The 20114-nt window shown below is 36.2% G+C and overlaps 3 protein-coding genes across 4 annotated transcripts; 1 reads left to right on the plus strand and 2 right to left on the minus strand.

The window, feature by feature from the left end:
* Positions 1–7159: 7159 nt before the first annotated feature.
* Positions 7160–8711, minus strand: LOC149620729 (uncharacterized). 2 transcript variants are annotated; one of them, XM_089854776.1, is made up of 4 exons: positions 8280–8711; positions 7992–8216; positions 7697–7931; positions 7160–7613 (listed from the first exon to the last, which is right to left on the minus strand). In XM_089854776.1, exons 1-4 carry the CDS (start codon positions 8700–8702, stop codon positions 7252–7254), a joined length of 1245 nt encoding a protein of 414 aa, XP_089710902.1. In that variant the 5' UTR covers positions 8703–8711; the 3' UTR covers positions 7160–7251. The 2 variants fall into 2 exon arrangements, with proteins under 2 accessions (XP_089710902.1, XP_089710903.1); XM_089854777.1 differs by having other exon boundaries at positions 7330–7554.
* Positions 8712–8732: 21 nt separating this feature from the next.
* Positions 8733–11081, minus strand: LOC149620730 (uncharacterized). Its single transcript, XM_089854581.1, has 6 exons — positions 10507–11081; positions 10332–10406; positions 10066–10263; positions 9169–9991; positions 9051–9098; positions 8733–8986 (listed from the first exon to the last, which is right to left on the minus strand). Exons 1-6 carry the CDS (start codon positions 10693–10695, stop codon positions 8733–8735), a joined length of 1587 nt encoding a protein of 528 aa, XP_089710707.1. The 5' UTR covers positions 10696–11081.
* Positions 11082–12488: 1407 nt separating this feature from the next.
* On the plus strand, positions 12489–19237 carry LOC149620731 (tektin-4-like). The gene is made up of 3 exons (XM_089854582.1): positions 12489–12509; positions 12761–12918; positions 19024–19237. Exons 1-3 carry the CDS (start codon positions 12489–12491, stop codon positions 19235–19237), a joined length of 393 nt encoding a protein of 130 aa, XP_089710708.1.
* Positions 19238–20114: the final 877 nt, after the last annotated feature.

The following is a 20114-nucleotide window of genomic DNA, read 5'->3' on the forward strand; positions in this document are numbered from 1 at the left end:
TTTGTAGGATAATTGCAGGCGCTTTTCATATACTTTGTAGGATAATTGCAGGTGCTTGTCAGATACTTTTCAGGATTATTGCAGGCGCATTTCAGATACTTTGCAGGGTCATTGCAGCCGAGTTTCAGATACTTTGTAGGATAATTGCAGCCACGTTTCAAATACTTTGCAGGATCATTGCAGCCGTATTTCAGATAATTTTTAGGATAGTTGCAGGCGCATGTCAGATAATTTTTAGGATAGTTGCAGGCGCATGTCAGATACTTTGCAGGATAAATGCAGGCGCTTTTCATATACTTTGTAGGAAAATAGCAGGCGCGTTTCAGATACTTTTCAGGATCATTACTGGCGCGTTTCAGATACTTTTACGGACCATTACAGGCGCGTTTCAGATACTTTAATTTGTACGATAATTGCAGGTGATTCTCAGATGCTTTTTAGGATAATTGCAGGCGCGTTTCAGATACTTTTAGGATAATTGCAGGCTCTTTTCATATACTTTGTAGGATAATTGCAGTTGCTTTTCATATACTTTGTAGGATAATTACAGGCGCGTTTCAGATACTTTGTAGGATAATTGCAGGCACATTTCAGACACTTTTCAGGATAATTTCAGGAGCGTTTCATATACTTTGTAGGAAAATTGCAGGCGCGTTTCAGATACTTTTTAAGGATAATGGCAGGTGCTTTTCAGATAATTTTTAGGTTCATTGCAGCCGCACTTCAGATACTTCGTAGGATAATTACAGGCGCGTTTCAGATACTTTGTAGGATAATTGCAGGTACTTTTCAGAAATTTTTAGGATGATTGCAGGAGCATTTCAGATACTTCGTAGGATAATTACAGGCGCGTTTCAGATACTTTGTAGGATAATTGCAGGTACTTTTCAGAAATTTTTAGGATAATTGCAGGAGCATTTCAGATACTTCGTAGGATAATTGCAGGCGCTTTTCATATACTTTGTAGGATAATTGCAGGCGCTTTTCATATATTTTGTAGGAATATTGCAGGCGCTTTTCATATACTTTTTTGGATCATTGCAGGCGCGTTTCAGATACTTTTTAGGATCATTGCAGGCGTATTTCGGATACTTTGTAGGATAATTGCAGGCGCGTTTCAGATACTTTTCAGGATCATTACTGGCGCGTTTCAGATACTTTTACGGACCATTACAGGCGCGTTTCAGATACTTTAATTTGTACGATAATTGCAGGTGCTTTTCAGATGCTTTTTAGGATAATTGCAGGCGCGTTTCAGATACTTTTTAGGATAATTGCAGGCTCTTTTCATATACTTTGTAGGATAATTGCAGTTGCTTTTCATATACTTTGTAGGATAATTGCAGGCGCATTTCAGGATAATTTCAGGAGCGTTTCATATACTTTGTAGGAAAATTGCAGGCGCGTTTCAGATACTTTTTAAGGATAATGGCAGGTGCTTTTCAGATAATTTTTAGGTTCATTGCAGCCGCACTTCAGATACTTCGTAGGATAATTACAGGCGTGTTTCAGATACTTTGTAGGATAATTGCAGGTACTTTTCAGAAATTTTTAGGATGATTGCAAGAGCATTTCAGATACTTCGTAGGATAATTGCAGGCGCTTTTCATATACTTTGTAGGATAATTGCAGGCGCTTTTCATATATTTTGTAGGAATATTGCAGGCGCTTTTCATATACTTTTTTGGATCATTGCAGGCGCGTTTCAGATACTTTTTAGGATCATTGCAGGCGTATTTCGGATACTTTGTAGGATAATTGCAGGCGCGTTTCAGATACTTTTTAGATTAATTGAAGGCTCTTTTCATATACTTTGTAGGATAATTGCAGGTGCGTTTCAGATACTTTGTAGGATCATTGCAGCCGCGTTTCAGATACTTTGAAGGATAATTGCAGGCGCGATATAGATACTTTGTGGAATAATTGCAGACGCGTTTCAGATACTTCGCAGGATCATTGCAGGTGCATTTCAGATACATCGCAGGATCATTGCAGGTGGATTTCAGATTCTTTGTAGGGTCATTGCAGGTGCGTTTCAGATACTTTGTAGGATAATTGCAGGTGCATTTCAGATTCTTTGCAGGATCATTGCAGGCGCGTTTCATATGCTTTGCAGAGTCATTGCGGGTTTTCCTATCAATTATTGTGAATCAGTAGCCTTATATACCCTAAATTTCCAAAAAAAATTAAAGAGGCTTACGCTTGAGTTCAAACGTCAACAATAGCTATGTTTAAATGATTTTAGGAATAAAGTTTCTTAAAACGATTTAACTAGAATTAAGGTAAATTAATGACGATTAAATTAATAAATATCATTTATATTTATTTAAATATTTAAAAATAGCCTCTAAATTGCGTCTCGACTTGGAGAGGTTTATTTTGGATTCCCAACTTGTACTCATCTCTTACAAAAATATTAAGCTGTAATTCATCTGAATACACGCTTTTCTGACTTGCTAAAGTAATATCTGAGATGGTCCAACTGTTTAGGTACATGTACATTAAGTTCTCACCACATCTAGATAAGAAGGTCTTTTCGTCTATCTAACATCCACAACATACACACTCACAGAACGTAATCGAAAAATTCTTTCAAACTTATAGCTAAAAACCGATTACAACTGAAGGGAAGGGTCCCGACAGGCTTGTTTTACGTCTATCCGCAACCAGGAAAACTGCTGTAAACTTATATGATAGCGCTAAAGTACTTTGGTTCGCAATTTCCTTCACATTTCGAGCGCCATGGTGATAGTAGATCTTGTCTTAATCGGTTGCTATCCACGCTTGTTTTTCGCGTACCCGGGGCCACAAACACACACATGCACACCCACACAGAAAGCTAGGTCTGGTCTCAAAAACTGGAATAAAATCACTAAAATAAACTGAAATTAATTTTATTTACTTTTTTTGGATGAAAAATTGTTTTTCTACGACTTTTTACCTCAAATAGAAGTAACTCTTATTTTATTAGGTTTTGAATCTATAGAACTTGACTGCCAACACCTTTGAAAGCTTGGAATCCTTATGTTGTTAGTATTGGATACACCTTAAACATAACTGCATAAGTTCGTAAGATGTGTTCCATAAGTTTGTCACTGGTTACTTCATGAAGTGGTGTAGGTGAAACGTCATATTCTCGTAAAGCGACGCCTGTTGAGCCATTGTCAAAGGCTTAATAAGACTAAATAGGAAGTTGGACTGCAAAACCGAGTGTATTCAATTCTCGCGTCATTCTCGAACTAGCTCTCAGTAAGTCTCTAGCATTACGAAGTATAGGCAGTGTCATACTTATTGAAACATATCTGATATACTTATGATAACTGTATATACAATACTGGCCCATTTATGACCAAAAAATGTTTCAATTTTCTATCTTTTATGGTGGTTTAAATATTTTTAGGATCGAGACGTGACAGTATTAGATCAAAAGATTTTATTAAGATGAATGAGTAAAGCTTTTTAAGATGCCTTTTTAGGCCTAACCAATTCTTTATTCAAATTTTAGAAAAATAAAAGCAGTAATATTAATGCCTAACAGAAGCAGATAAAAATTTAGGGTGTGCTCGAAGTTGACTTCCCGTACAAAAATTTTAAGCTGTAATTCATCTGCATACGCGCTTTTTTATCGCTACCACGCTGTAATAGGTATACATTAAGGCTACATTTCTGCAGCTCAAAAAACGGGAAAATTTCACAGCAATTCTAGAACTGCAAATTGACTGCCGTTTCTTCATTTTCTGTTTGTTAACTGTTAACTGTCTAGCCTGGCAGAAATATGCAGCTTAATTCTGCAAACGCTAAGCAAAAGTAGAAATACCAGCTGTTAGTTTAAAACTGTAATTTGACCGTTTTTATAGATATGATACAGGTCTGCAAAAGTGATGGAAAAGTAGAAATCCAGCTGCTAATTTAGAACTGTAATTTGACCGTTTTAATAGACATGTTACAGGTCTGCAAAAGTGATAGAAAAGTAGAAATCCAGCTGCTAATTTAAAACTGCAATTCTACCACATTTATAGACATGTTACAGATCTGCAAAAGTGATGGAAAAGCAGAAATGCAGCTGCCAATTTAGAACTGTAATTGGACCTTTTTTATAGACATGTTACAGGTCTGCAAAAGTGATAGAAAAGTAGAAATCCAGCTGCTAATTTAAAACTGCAACTTGGCCACATTTATAGGCATGTTACAGGTCTGAAAGAGTGATTGAAAAGTAGAAATCTAGCTGCTAATTTAAAGCTGCAATTTGACTACATTTAAAGACATGTTACAGGTCTGCAAAAGTGATGGAACAGTAGAAATACAGCTGCCAATTTAAAACTTTAATTTGACCTAAATTGACCATTTTTATAGACATGTTACAGGTCTGCAAAAGTGATGGAAAAGTAGAAATTCAGCTGCCAATTTAAAACTGTAATATAACCACATTTAGAGAGATATTGCAGGTATTCAAAAGTAGGAAATTCTACTTTTGAATACCTGCAATATGTCTATAAATGTTGAATAGTTACAGTTTTAAATTGGAAGCTAGATTTCAACTTTCCCATAACTTTTGCAGACCTGTAACATGTGTATAAATGTGGTCAAATTGTAGTTTTAAATTGGCAGCTGGATATCTACTTTTCCATCACTTTTGCAGACCTGTAACATGTCTATATAAATGGTCAAATTACAGTTTTAAATAGGCAGCTGGATTTCTACTTTTCCATCGCTTTTTCAGACTTGTAACATGTCTATAAATATGGTCAAATTACAGTTTTAAATTGGCAGCTGGATTTCTACTTTTCCATCACTTTTTCAGACTTGTAACATGTCTATACATGTAGTCAAATTACAGTTTTAAACTAGCATCTGGTATTTCTACTTTTCTATCGCTTTTGCACACCTGTAACATGTCTATAAAAATGGTCAAATTACAGTTTTAAATTGGCAGCTGAATATCTACTTTTCCATCACTTTTGCAGACCTGTAACATGTCTATATAAATGGTCAAATTACAGTTTTAAATTGGCAGCTGGATATCTACTTTTCCATCACTTTTGCAGACCTGTAACATGTCTATATAAATGGTCAAATTACAGTTTTAAATAGGCAGCTGGATTTCTACTTTTCCATCGCTTTTACAGACTTGTAACATGTCTATAAATATGGTCAAATTGCAGTTTTAAATTAACAGCTGGATTTCTACTTTTCCATCACTTTTTCAGACTTGTAACATGTCTATACATGTAGTCAAATTACAGTTTTAAACTAGCATCTGGTATTTCTACTTTTCTATCGCTTTTGCACACCTGTAACATGTCTATAAAAATGGTCAAATTACAGTTTTAAATTGGCAGCTGAATATCTACTTTTCCATCACTTTTGCAGACCTGTAACATGTCTATATAAATGGTCAAATTACAGTTTTAAATAGGCAGCTGGATTTCTACTTTTCCATCGCTTTTTCAGACTTGTAACATGTCTATACATGTAGTCAAATTACAGTTTTAAACTAGCATCTGGTATTTCTACTTTTCTATCGCTTTTGCACACCTGTAACATGTCTATAAAAATGGTCAAATTACAGTTTTAAATTGGCAGCTGAATATCTACTTTTCCATCACTTTTGCAGACCTGTAACATGTCTATATAAATGGTCAAATTACAGTTTTAAATTGGAAGCTGGATATCTACTTTTCCATCACTTTTGCAGACCTGTAACATGTCTATATAAATGGTCAAATTACAGTTTTAAATAGGCAGCTGGATTTCTACTTTTCCATCGCTTTTTCAGACTTGTAACATTTCTATAAATATGGTCAAATTGCAGTTTTAAATTAACAGCTGGATTTCTACTTTTACATCACTTTTTCAGACTTGTAACATGTCTATACATGTAGTCAAATTACAGTTTTAAACTAGCATCTGGTATTTCTACTTTTCCATCACTTTTTCAGACTTGTAACATGTCTATACATGTAGTCAAATTACAGTTTTAAACTAGCATCTGGTATTTCTACTTTTCTATCGCTTTTGCACACCTGTAACATGTCTATAAAAATGGTCAAATTACAGTTTTAAATTGGCAGCTGAATATCTACTTTTCCATCACTTTTGCAGACCTGTAACATGTCTATATAAATGGTCAAATTACAGTTTTAAATAGGCAGCTGGATTTCTACTTTTCCATCGCTCTTTCAGACTTGTAACATGTCTATAAATATGGTCAAATTGCAGTTTTAAATAGGCAGCTGGATTTCTACTTTTCCATCGCTTTTTCAGACTTGTAACATGTCTATAAATATGGTCAAATTACAGTTTTAAATTGGCAGCTGAATTTCTACTTTTCCATCACTTTTTCAGACTTGTAACATGTCTATAAATATGGTCAAATTGCAGTTTTAAATTGGCAGCTGGATTTCTACTTTTCCATCACTTTTTCAGACTTGTAACATGTCTATACATGTAGTCAAATTACAGTTTTAAACTAGCATCTGGTATTTCTACTTTTCTATCGCTTTTGCACACCTGTAACATGTCTATAAAAATGGTCAAATTACAGTTTTAAATTGGCAGCTGAATATCTACTTTTCCATAAGTTTTGCAGACCTGTAACATGTCTATAAATATGGTCATATTACAGTTTTAAAATGGCATCTGGATTTCTACTTTTCCATCACATTTGCAGGCCTGTAACATGTCTATATATGTGGTCAAGTTGCAGTTTTAAACTAGCAGCTGGTATTTCTACTTTTTCATCACTTTTGCAGACCTGTAACATGTCAATAAATATAGTCAAATTGCAGTTTTAAATTGGCAGCTGGATTTCTACTTTTCCATCACTTTTGCAGAACTGTAACATGTCTATAACTGTGGTCAAATTACAGTTTTAAACTAGCAGCTGTTATTTCTACTTTTGCATCGCGTTTGCAGAATCGCGCTGCATATTTCTGCCAATACAGACAATTAACAGATAATAAACAGAAAATGTAGAAACGGCAGACAATTTGCAGTTCTGGAATTTCTGTGAAATTTTCGCGTTTTTCGAGCTGCAGAAAATGTAGCCTTAATTTATACCTATTACAGCGTGGTAGCGATAAAAAAGCGCGTATGCAGATGAATTACAGCTTAAAATTTTTGTACGGGTGATAAAGCTTCCTAGTCGATATGAGTGATATTTTTTATTTTTTTTTTTTTATTACTTAACGAGTTTAGAGTTAAAATATTTAAACATTTGTTATTTTTTAGTTGTCATCAGAGAAATTAAAGTTATTTTTTGCCAAATTTATCACCAAATGATTCTCTCACATACAGGGGTACATCGCGATATCCTTTTCCGCTGTGATGACCTTTAATGTCTATTCTTGTTAGGATTGACTTGCGCGATGTGTTAAAATTCACGCTTGTAAGCTTTCCTCCAGCTGCGTGTTTATATTGCGAGAAAAGGGTTTCAACAGCGCTGCCGTTAATGCGTATTGGGCTCAAGTAATGATCGCCATTGGGATAAATTCTGAGGTATTCTTCTGTTAACCCTTTTATCCCGTAGACCATCACACGAAGCAATGTCCACGTCTGCCATGAAATAAATTTTTTCTGGCGAGGATGCCCAGGGATAAAATCTTTATCTTCATCTAAAATTAAATTATATTATATATTCTAAAAGAGACCAGGGTTCATTAAGAAAACCAATATCTACGGATATTCAATTTCCTACCTAGAAGACTTTTCAGCCAATTTGTGAAATACTGAAGCGCCTTATCCAGGTTTTTTATAATATCACCATCTGTTGAGTCAATTTTCTTGAATTTTTGGAAAAGTCCCTCCTCAAATAACCACTTGCATGCGGTAAGGTAGTCATATGTTGCCATAACATTTTGCGCATCTTCTGGTTTATCGTCTTCATTCGGGGGATTGGCATACTCGTACAGTGCGGACAGAACTTCATTTGGCTGAAATATGTTGTCAGTTCAAATTTGGTACATGAGTGCCATTATGGACAATCGCTTTACTTGTAAAATGCGTGCCGGTTTAACATTAAGCTTCGTCCAAGCATCGCGATCAATGTAACTCTGAAGTAGGTCTGGAATAAGTCGAGGAATTTCATTGGCTCGCAATTCATCATCCCTTTTCTTAAGCTCCACAATTTGTTTCCACCCAAAATTTAGGCCATTGATGGAAAAGTTTTTGGCTCTCTCGGGGTCTGAGGCGTACAGCTGGTTTACCAGGTTCTTTAACTAGTGTAAATTTATCCTGAATAAGGTTAAAACATCTGAAAAATTTAAAATATGCTCTTGTACCTGGTGAGATGGACAAATGATAAAATATATGTTTCTGTCTAGTCGAAATGGGTTTGGAAATGACACTGGTACTTCCACATTAATTTCACCATTGATGAACTTGTAGCTTGGGAAAGTTTGAACCCCCACCATCATCTTAATTACTGATAAGTTAGCACTAGCACCATCACAAACAATTCCAGAAATATTGAAACCTTGAAACTGAAAACCTTTCAAGACTTGAAGTAGGCATTGTGATGTGAAATGTGCGTCGGCTGTTGATGCTACCGAGAAATATGGCCCAATCACATCGTAGTTTGATGTTAAATCTCTCCAGAGGAACTGAAGCATGTAATTGGCCTTCGTAATATCCTTATCATCACGGACCTCTTCGTATAGATCTTCCAAGTAAGAGTATTCCTCTTTTGGCATTGCCAGGCCCATAATTTTGTGATTCTTACTATTCCAAATTATTTATGCCGCAACTTTAACTTCGTCAAAAATTAATAGCCCATCTGCTCTTGGTTCTGCTAGTCCTAATGAAACCTGTTCTTTTCTGAACATGTCGTATGTTTTCTTCTGTTCTTGCAAATATTCGTAGTTTATCCCAGGTTCATCGAAATTTTTGGATGTTTTTCTACGTAAGCTTCTCAATGATGGCAAGTTCAAAATATTGAAGCCTCTAAGGGCTTCATATGCGGCCTTACTCCTACAAGCAACGGCCATTGCTGTTTTAAATTTAAATATTATTACTTTCATAATTATTTGTTTATTTATAAATAAATTATTTACCAATTCGGTAAGTTATAACACTCCACCGATTTTTGTGTTTCCCATTTGCTGAAAATTACATTATGACGTTTAAAATTTACTCAGTTATAAAAACTTTTCATGTACAGATTAAGTATACCATTCTTTTGTTGATCTCCCAGAAATGCTTCTTTTTCTTTAGTGGAATACATCTCACAATCTTCTTCCCAAACTTTGCGAAGCCTTCTACGATTGTCTTTTTTCGTTTGCTCCATTTCATTTTCTTCAGAAAATATGGTGTTTAATTCATCAGAAAATCTATTTCTTATTATAGACGTAACATTTTTCATTTCATCATGCTGCTTGTCAGTCATAGATATTCTCAGTTCATTTAGATTAGCCTTTAACCTGATGTTTTGGTTTTTAACGTTGTGATACCTGTAGGACACTTTCCTCTTTTTCGCAGCAAGGCTACATGGAGAAAGGTATGAGGTTGGGCATGTGGAAGAGGGTTCACTTCTCCTTTTACGGGCACGAGGACTTGATAAGGATTTTATACGTCTTTTCAAACAAGAGTTTCTTAAGTACCGCAGAAGACTTTTACAGTCTTTGCAAATGTTTGATCCGTCATCACTAATATGAACTTTCTTAAACCAAACTGGGCAAGAGGCTGAAGCAATATGTTTGTAGGGGTACTCATAAATTCGTAACGTTTTTGGTTTCACTGGCAATTGGGATAAATTATCTTTGAAGTCAGTGGCAATACCGATGCAAAACACGTTACTAATATTTGATAAATCAAATAGTATATCACGAGTCTTAACATCGAAGAAAACATTATTTTGGAAAACAATATGCTCTTTAACAACCCCTTTAAAAAGTACGACGACCTTCAAAACTCCATCAGAATTCAGTACATATTTTATCGGCTCTGTGTTATACGAATCTTCAAATGAATCCTTTCTTGTTATCTCCAATATGCACTTAAATATATATAACAATAATTTTTTTAATATCTTGGACCTTCATTAATATTTGGGATTTTCCCCTTACATACCTTTTTATCTGTTGTGCGTTTTTCAGCTAATTCGAGATTCTTAAATTGAGATGCCAACTTTTTAAATGGTTCACCCAAAACTGTGGGAAATTCCTCGGGACTATTACATCTCATTCCTTGATCTACGTAATCACTTTGGCCTGGGGGTGGTAAACATTTCAATTTCTCCTCACAATCTGTCGAGGTACATTCCAGTCCCTACCCAAAAACACACATTAATCCTTAATTACATCATATACTTGAAATAAAACGCAAAAGATAAATACTTCATTAACTGGGGATAGAAGTTTATTCTGATGGGTAACTTCTGCCGCTGAATTAGCGCTTGTGCATTCTTCATGCTAATGTGAATATACATTTGTAATTAATAAACCGATTTATACAAATATAATATCTATTTTTGCTTTAGTTTTTCGAACTTTAACATCATAAAGCACAAACCTGATTTTCTGAAGAGACTTCTTTTGTCAGTTTATACTTAAGCCTTGGCAATTGGTTTTGCAAGTTAAGAACCGTTTGAGTAGATACAGATTTAAATAGTTTTAGATTCAAATTACACTGAGTAGATTTGCTTGCCTTACTACCAACTTCACCAATATGAGGATTATTAGACTTTAAAATGCTGTACATTTTCCAAATTAAAGTGCGAAGTTACGCGAAACGCGCCTAAACAACGGCAAATTCACGACTGAAAGCGAAACGTAGTCTGCACTCTCCAGAAAAAAGTAGATCCCCTGCTCAAACCATCCACTGAATTAAACGTATAAGAGACAAAGCTAGGGCACAGTACCCAACAATACAAGCGCGTTCTAGTCGAGCTAGCTTTTTCTCTATTAGCTCTCATCAATGGACACATTCCAGCCAATAAAAAAATTCGAAGTTTTGGTGAACAACGACTATAGTATTATCGTGTCCACGCTTTAGCCTGCTAACTAGTCACTAGTGAAAATAGGTTCTCGACATCCATTAGTATAGGAAATGAGGTAATTGGCAAACTTATGTTTAATTATTGTACTTATGGTTCCACGTATAATAATGTTATGGCTTTATTTTAGCCTAATGGCCCTAATCTAAGCTTTAACATATTTTGATTTGTAATTAAACATAGTAAAGCTATTTCTTTGAACACCAAAATTACAGTGAAACTATTTCCCTTAATTTATAACTTTAAAAGCATCCATATCGAAATGAAAAATATTAATTTGGCACAAATGCAAAATAGTATGAAAACTACTTTTAAGTGTAAATCTACTATATCTCCGTGTGAGAGGAGGGTAGCGGGAGTAATATAGGTGTTTCGCTCGTTTTTTGCCGAGCGACTGTAGAGGGGGCAGTGATCGCAGCGGCGCCGAAAACTAATAGTTTTAAAAATTAATTGAAAATAGTTAAGTTATTAAAACTATCAATATATATATATTTTTGAAAAGGTAATTTTAGGTTCTATCCGATTTAATAAAATGAAAGCTTTTCATTGGTTGTCAAAAGATTGATTTTATCCCTTTAATTAAATAGATGACGATGTGGTTACTCTTTTGGCCCAGACCTTGGCTCTACTTTTTCATTACTGTTTGAGTTATTTTAAGGATGGTTAAAGGCGTAAATTCCACAGAATATAGCTATCCATTTTATACTCACAATGACCTGACTAAAGACTATACGCGCCTTGTTAGCCAGCGGACGAGAGACGTTGAAATACCTTTGCATAGTAAGGAAAAGTCACATGGTACCACGAGGTATTAAACATTGTTTTGCTGGGGGCAGAAGTTCCAAAAACAATGGTTGTAAAATTCAACCCTGAGATAGCTATCACTTTTTCTACTCGAATTGTTGAACTCAGAGGGAAAATTTTAATCCATTGCCGACTCGACGAGGCTTTTTATCTTAAGCATCAAAATGGATATTCTCTCGTATACCAACTAGCTTATAAGCTAATAATGAGCTCATATATTTCTTGAAATTTTGTATTTTTCAATTGAACAATTTTTATTTGTGCCTTTTTAAGTTCGCTATGGATATACATTTTTTATTCATCTCCTACCGTCAAAAACGCATATTTATGGAAAACTTTACATTTGAAATTTAGAAACTAGATGGTTTTGATGTATTCCGTGAAAAGAAAAGAGCTGAAGAGAATCTCTGTATATGACAAGGTTTTCTTGAATCGTAGTAGTTCAATATTGTTCCTTGAGCTTTTTTTAAATTTCCTATTGACCATTTAAAGTATATCATTATCGGTGCCAAGGAGTATCTCCTTCTATATTACGCTGGTAAAGCTATAGTTTATTAACATTTCGAAGATAATAAAAACAGCATTTTATTCTTGAAAAATTCAATTCGAAATCCAAGTTTTGATTGATTCGAAACTCAAATACCTGTAGCTTGAGCAGTGGTTCGCTGGTCCACTTGAAGTGCATGAAACCACTATGAACAAATGTCGATACCTTGTAATTTCCAGAACCTTAGATAAATTTAATGACAGTAACGTCGATACTAGGAAATGTTCCAAAATCACAAGAGAAAAACCCTTTGCTTATATCACTTATATAGAATTCGTTTTTGAGACTCCACTTCTCAATGGAACCCTTTTACTACAGTAATATAAACAAACTTTTCTTCAGGCTGATGTAAAATATCTTATAAACCAGTGTTCACCTTGAAATTGAAGATTGTAACGTTAATCCTTTATGTTTAAAAGGTTACTGATGATATAGCTAAGGCTGAAATAGCCTCCGCAGAAATTCACAACGCATTAAAAACTTTAAACAACGATACATTAAGAGTAACACAATCAAGACTGGCTAAACGAGTAGAACTCTCAAAAACTGAAAATATGATTGACGCCGCTCAAAGTGGGTAAGTAAAAAATATTTTCATTTTCATCGGAAACAGTTTGTGAAATAGCACACTTCCTCTGGTCCAAAACCAGTTTATTAATTGGTTGGACTAGTTTTTTAATTCAAGAAATGTAGGTTACTGGTCCTCGGGACCAGTTTATTAATTACAAATTTATAGGATAAAAAAGGGTGGGACCACTCCGGAGATCAGTTTATTATTTCGGTCGCTAAGGGGGTCACTGGTCCTAAGGACTAGTTTAAAGAATGTACTTAATTACCAGACTGAATTTGGAAACACTTCCTTTAAAACCTTGGAGTTCTATTAGGTGAGGTCCTCAAATTAGCCGCCATTTTTGACACCTAAGTTAAAACTCGTAGAATTTTCTCGTACATTCATCATGAAATAACTTACAAAAGTATATGTGATGGCCTTTGAAAAGTTGATTAGATATAAAAAATTGAAGTTTCGCACTGTTGAAATTTGAGTCATTTCGATGATTTTAAGCTTTTTGCCACAACTAAAGAGCTTTGTACGGAGACCCGTGGAAGTAGGCTTACTAGCAGACAGACCGGCCGGCCGGATGTTTCGTGTTGAAAGTTAAACGTTAATTCAAACATCTCGCCGAGATTTTCGTTTACTGATTTCAAGCGTAACATCGGCACACAAGCCCAAATTCAGCCAACTTTTCACATTTCAATTATGAGATGTGGTCGATCGAGCGGGATGGTACCTGAGGTTGACATCGTTGGAGGCGGTTATTTAAAGCGTAGCGCGGTTTCAGTTGATCCCCTACAAGTTGACTTTCCTTACGAACTCCAGTTATGGCTTGGCAAAGCTAGAGGCATTTGTGTGCAGGATTTATACGTGCATATATAAATCCAACCCACTAGCCTTTGCCAAGTAACTTGCCTAGAGTAACTTACCCTGCATTTGGGTTCTAAAAGATTATAAATTCACACTTCTAAAAGCGGTAACATGCCTTTAGGGCATCTTGCTTTTTCCTTTAGAACACAGATCAAGGTAATGGAAATTTATATGAAAATAATCCCAATCTTGTTTTGCAAGCTATCTTGACAGGTTGATAACGCTTTTTTGCAAGAGCTGGTTCATCTCTAGCTAGTTAATGATATCAACATATTGAATCACAAATGTGACTTATTATAGTTTTAGCCACATCGTAGTATACAATGAGGCTCTTAGTTTGGCCCGAGCTGTAGTTGTGGTCGGGGTTGTCGCTTTCGTTATCGTTAGATTTTAGCTTAAAAGGAACACGATGGGACTTCAAACCCACCCATAGGGATAACTAAGCTCGGTTGGAGATTTAATTTTAATTAAAATTGCTCTAGGTCGCAGCCAGAGCTCGAACCCGGGTCGCTCGCGCAGCAGTAAGACACTTCACCACTGAACCATGAGTCCTATTTATTTGTGGGGTCGGATACTTCTGAATTTGTGTCTTTCGGTCTTTATATTTCTATTTATTTTATTTATGTGCTAATTAAATAGATAACGATGTGGCTACTATTAAGGCCCAGTCCTTGGGCCATCTTGTTATAACTTTCTTTACCCTGGCTCAGGTTTCACTAGTTGATAACGAATGAAATTTTGTTACGATTAAAAGCATAAATCAAACTTTTTGTTATTTAGTAGTCTCTTGTTCTTCTTTCCACCCTTATGCTCTAAAGTGGGTTCAGTCTCCCTTTTCGGAAAAAATTAAAAAAAAGATACACTGAATTATAGATTTAATAAAATTAACACTAAACTCAAGCGAGCTTTGTTCACGGGGAGGTATTATACCGGACGAGGAGTGTCAGCGTCAGTTTTACACCACTTTCGCAATAGGCGATGTTATGAAGTATTTTCGAGGGGATGACCGCTGAGACGCGTTTAGAAGAATGCCTTCCATATCTGTAGCCGGTATTATGAGTATTCTAATTAGGGGAAATTAATTTTTTTTATATGTATAGTTTCAGCGGTACTAAAGGAGTATACGTAAAGCTCAAGTGAGGGAACCCACTTTTTGGTACTAATTTAAGCTGGGGTGATACTCAAAATAGGGAAATACGTGATACTTCGAAGGGTTAATATATTTTTAGGATTTTAAACTGTATTATCTAAGAACCTGAGCAAAAAAATGTATCTAAATTCGCCCATTGAATATTGTGGCAAGCCAATGTTTTACTACGTCATCTGTTTCACTTAAATGGATAAGTAAATGGTCTGCCAGCCATTTTCTAATCGATTTATATTTAAAAAATAACATAAAAATCATTCAAAGTTAATTTCTAAGCCTAAGACTGTTTCTTATAATAAAATTTGAAATAAGGTGATATATATATATATACAGGGTGTTTCTGAAAAGTCCATCACAAATTAAGGGGCGTGTTTATGGGACCAAACTGAGCGGAAAGTACCAAAGAACATGGGGTGTACAACATTTTGTTACGGAGATATGGCCTTCCAAACATTCGCCCCTAAAACAAGGAAATATCCAAAAATGAGGAGTAACACTTAAGACCGACTAACCAGCTTGTTTAAAATTACTAGACAATTTCAATAGCCTTTAATCGAACAATTGATTTCTACCTTTACTAATCAGAAGCGTATAAATGAGTAGAAGTATGCCTACGGTGGTAATGTAAAATTAATCCCAAGTGACATGATGTTTCAAGATCTTCCCAGCACCAAGTAAAATGGTTCTGATTGAAGGGACTTTTATTAGCACAGCGTAAACAACGTTATTTTCAGGAATTAGTCCAAATGTCCACGGGCGGCATTACAAAAACGAGGCAGTCTTTCGAATGATACTTGGACATGTTGGAAGATCCCTGGCTTGTTCCTGTTATCTCAAACCGTAAAAAGCTACGCAAATCTTCATCATCACGGACAACACTCTTGTACGTTAGGTATGACCTTGAGAAAACCTAAAAGGACATCTCGAATGTATTTGAAAAACCCATCTCCAATTAAGGGGCGTGTTGTTTGTTTCCAACAGAGTAAACTCGCCCAGAGAACAATTACAATGCAGAGCCACGTTTCGGCGTTAATGGCCCACAAAGGTGGTCCCAAACAAAAGAACAAACTTTAATTTGTTTCGTTCAGTAAGTATTTCATGTGTCATAGATAAAACGCCATGATTAATGCACAAAGAAAATGTTATTGACAAGTTTTCGGACCGCGATGCTGAAATGTGGTGGTGCACCATCGTGCATGAACCACATTCTGTTTATTAAACCTAAGGGTACGTCTTCGAGTAGTTCTGGTAAATCGTCCCGTAAGAACTACAAGTAAGCCACACCGTTTAACCTGGGCTCTAGGAAATATGGCCCAATTAAATTGTCACCCACAATACTACACCACACGTTTAAGCTGAATTGTACTTTGTGAATTCTAACGCAAGTTGCGTGTGGTTTTTTCTTAATCAGCAAACCAATTGGCGGCTGCTTGTTTTTGGATCGTCCTCGAAAATAGTGAGAACTTCGCCTATTCTTAAAAAACAGAACACTAAAACAGAGCACTATGTTTTTTAAGAAAGGAATAAAAGAGGTTTCACGTACATGTGTTTGTTTTATTAAACTCATAATTCAACGAAGTCTGTTACAATGCATTTCTTCACAAATGCCGAATATGCGGATATGCACCTAATGTATGGACTAGCCGAGGGGAATGCCGCTGCAGCTGTACGCTTGTGTCAGGAAAGATTTCCGCAGAGGCGACTACCAAATCGACTGACGTTCGAGGCTGTGGACAGACGTTTGAGGCAAGATGGACGAATCCAACCGGCTGGACCTCAACCTAGAGCGAGAGCCATCCCAGAGGCCGTAGAAGACGAAGTTCTCACCATTTTCGAGGACGAGCCTGAATCAAGTACCCGCCAAGTTGGTCGCCGATTAGGCGTAAACCACACGCTCGTGTGGAAAATCCTCAGAAGCCACCGGTTTCATCCTTTCCATGTTCAAAAAGTTCAAGGTTTGAATCCAGCGGACTACCCACGACGCACGGCGTTTTGTCAGTGGTTTCTGGCTAAAGTAAATGATATCGATTTCCCACGGGATTTGTTGGTTACTGACGAAGCTAACTTTTCACGGGATGGTATTATTAACTTACATAATAAACATCAATGGTCCCAGCTAAACCCCCACGCAACTTGCGTTAGAAGTCACCAAGTACAATTCAGTTTAAACGTGTGGTGTGGTATTGTGGGTGACAATTTAATTGGGCCAAATTTCCTAGAGCCCAGGTTAAACGGTGTGGCTTACTTGCAGTTCTTACGGGACGATTTACCGGAACTACTCGAAGACGTACCCTTAGGTTTGGTAAACAGAATGTGGTTCATGCACGATGGTGCACCACCACATTTCAGCATCGCGGTCCGAAATTATCTTAACGCGACCTTCCCTTTGCGGTGGTTAGGTCGAGGTGGACCTGTGGAGTGGCCTGCTCGATCACCCGATCTGAACCCTTGTGATTTCTTTCTTTGGGGCCACCTGAAAGACTTAGTTTATCAGACTGAAGTGCCCGATGTTGAAGAGCTACGTCGACGAATAATTCACGGCTGTCAAACAATTCGCGAAACTCCAGGCATTTTTCAATGTGTAAGGGAATCATTTGTAAGACGTGCTAATGTGTGCCTTAACGCGGGTGGTGAACACTTTGAACAATTTTTGTAACTAGTTGCAATTAAATGTTAAAACTTGTCAATAAATTCATTTTCTTCGTGCATTAATCATGGCGTTTTATCTATGACACATGAAACACTTACTGAACGAAACAAATTAAAGTTTGTTCTTGTTTTTGGGACCACCTTTGTGGGCCATTAACGCCGAAACGTGGCTCTGCATTGTAATTGTTCTCTGGGCGAGTTTACTCTGTTGGAAACAAACAACACGCCCCTTAATTGGAGATGGGTTTTTCAAATACATTCGAGATGTCCTTTTAGGTTTTCTCAAGGTCATACCTAACGTACAAGAGTGTTGTCCGTGATGATGAAGATTTGCGTAGCTTTTTACGGTTTGAGATAACAGGAACAAGCCAGGGATCTTCCAACATGTCCAAGTATCATTCGAAAGACTGCCTCGTTTTTGTAATGCCGCCCGTGGACATTTGGACTAATTCCTGAAAATAACGTTGTTTACGCTGTGCTAATAAAAGTCCCTTCAATCAGAACCATTTTACTTGGTGCTGGGAAGATCTTGAAACATCATGTCACTTGGGATTAATTTTACATTACCACCGTAGGCATACTTCTACTCATTTATACGCTTCTGATTAGTAAAGGTAGAAATCAATTGTTCGATTAAAGGCTATTGAAATTGTCTAGTAATTTTAAACAAGCTGGTTAGTCGGTCTTAAGTGTTACTCCTCATTTTTGGATATTTCCTTGTTTTAGGGGCGAGTGTTTGGAAGGCCATATCTCCGTAACAAAATGTTGTACACCCCATGTTCTTTGGTACTTTCCGCTCAGTTTGGTCCCATAAACACGCCCCTTAATTTGTGATGGACTTTTCAGAAACACCCTGTATATAGGGAGAGGGCGTTTGTCAGGGAGGGAAAGAACATCCGACGTCATTTTATACCTCTACCTAGGGGAGCGTTTGTAGGCGCGATATTGAAATTCCCCCGTTAGGGGGATGGAATCGAGGTAAGAGATATAAGCCTATGACGTAGCAAGGATGGGTTTGACCTCTTCCTATAAAGGCACCGCCGACACTTTGAGAGCTGCCAACTTCAAGTTTTGAGGAAATGTTAATAATGTAATTATTAACTGATATCAACATTTACCTCAACCTTAGAATATTTTCTTAAAATTTGGTAAATTGTATCGAAATATCAACTTTTTGAAAAAAGGGCCTAAAACGGGCCTAACAATGAGAAACTCCAAGCAAAGGTCGCATGGTTTTCTAAACTGTCAGTTGCATAATATTTTTTGTCTTAAATTAGCTAGGCTTAGCAAGTCCTTTTTTGTAACTTTACCCAAAAATTGACGGAAAGGATTAGTCAAGTTTGGTCAAGGACTTTGATTATTACGAAAAATAGTTGTCTGACCACTTCATTCACCCTTTAAGTATCATTCGACAATTTTATAATAGAACTTAAGTTTGGAGTTTTGGTTTGAAATATTTTCAGACTCAACTCTGAAATGGCGATGTTAAGTGGAACTGTTCACTCCCTAGCGGAACAGCATCAAGCCATTGAGAAATGCATTAAAAATCTTCACTCGAGTCGACGAATATTGGTTGAAGAGATCGAAGTCAAGCGCAACAGCATTGACGTAGACAAGATTCAATGTAGGAATCTTCGTGAAAAATTCCCTCCTCAAAGTGATCTTCTTGGATACTAAAGTGCTCCCAAATTTCAAACCCTAGCGACGCTACTTCCATCAGGGGCTGTTCAAGAATGCAATAATTGTATAATTATTAAAAATAACTTGGTTTAATGACAAAACTAATGGGTTAGATACAATTGAATTATACATTAATAACGCGCCTCTCGCGTGTGTTCCTCTCCTGAGGCCCCGCGTAACTGTCCCTCCAATGTGTCGATCCTCTTTCTCTTCATCTCTCACTACTACCTATATTATATAGAGCACGTGCTGCCATATAGGCATACATCTATGTGCATATACAACAATAGCATAACGTGAGAGATTGGCACAATCCACTTCGTTTAATTAAGAATAAAAACTAATCAGCTATCGAACTTATATACGCACTAAGAGTTTCGTTTACTTACATAATATATTCTAATCTGGAGAGAAATTAATTTGCTTTTAAAACTCGCAAATATATCGCAAAACTATTAGTTAAATCGGAAAAAAGAGGTTATATTTGATTTATATTCTAGGTAATGCAATACACTTTTTAATTACAATTATGAACTAAAACAGTATGTTTCTTAATCAGTCATATTTCTACATCGAAACAGTATGTTTCTTTATCAATTATATTTCTGCACTGAAACAGTATGCCTCTTTATCATTGATTTCTACACTGAAAAATTTTGTGTCTTATCCGCGGATTCAACGGTTAACATGAAATAAACTGTCCAAGTAGATGGTCATATTTATAAATATTAAAATTCTGTTCCATGGTAAAACTTTATAAGAATTGATTTTAAAATAAGTGCTGCTACTTCATGAAGTAGCAGCACTTATTTTAAAATCAATTCTTAGATGGTCATATGTCGAATATTCTTTTTGATTCATATATAATAAAAAA

The sequence above is a fragment of the Phalangium opilio genome, unplaced genomic scaffold, assembly GCF_054372755.1.
Source record: "Phalangium opilio isolate 3A_F unplaced genomic scaffold, DU_Popi_V2 ptg000209l_1, whole genome shotgun sequence".
In the NCBI taxonomy this organism is placed as follows: Eukaryota; Metazoa; Arthropoda; class Arachnida; order Opiliones; family Phalangiidae; genus Phalangium; species Phalangium opilio.

What these genes read in the sequence shown, in the direction of transcription:
- LOC149620729 (XM_089854776.1), bottom strand. Translation starts at nt 8,702, where the DNA reads ATGGGCCTGGCAATGCCAAAAGAGGAATACTCTTACTTGGAAGATCTA. An exon ending in TCATTTGTCCATCTCACCAG is followed by an intron (nt 8,217 to 8,279) that starts GTACAAGAGCAT and finishes AATTTACACTAG; the next exon opens with TTAAAGAACCTGGTAAACCA. An exon ending in AACCGGCACGCATTTTACAA is followed by an intron (nt 7,932 to 7,991) that starts GTAAAGCGATTG and finishes AACATATTTCAG; the next exon opens with CCAAATGAAGTTCTGTCCGC.
- LOC149620730 (XM_089854581.1), bottom strand. Translation starts at nt 10,695, where the DNA reads ATGTACAGCATTTTAAAGTCTAATAATCCTCATATTGGTGAAGTTGGT. An exon ending in AAGTCTCTTCAGAAAATCAG is followed by an intron (nt 10,407 to 10,506) that starts GTTTGTGCTTTA and finishes TATTCACATTAG; the next exon opens with CATGAAGAATGCACAAGCGC. An exon ending in AACGCACAACAGATAAAAAG is followed by an intron (nt 9,992 to 10,065) that starts GTATGTAAGGGG and finishes TATATATTTAAG; the next exon opens with TGCATATTGGAGATAACAAG.
- LOC149620731 (XM_089854582.1), top strand. Translation starts at nt 12,489, where the DNA reads ATGAACAAATGTCGATACCTT. An exon ending in TGAACAAATGTCGATACCTT is followed by an intron (nt 12,510 to 12,760) that starts GTAATTTCCAGA and finishes TATGTTTAAAAG; the next exon opens with GTTACTGATGATATAGCTAA. An exon ending in ATTGACGCCGCTCAAAGTGG is followed by an intron (nt 12,919 to 19,023) that starts GTAAGTAAAAAA and finishes AAATATTTTCAG; the next exon opens with ACTCAACTCTGAAATGGCGA.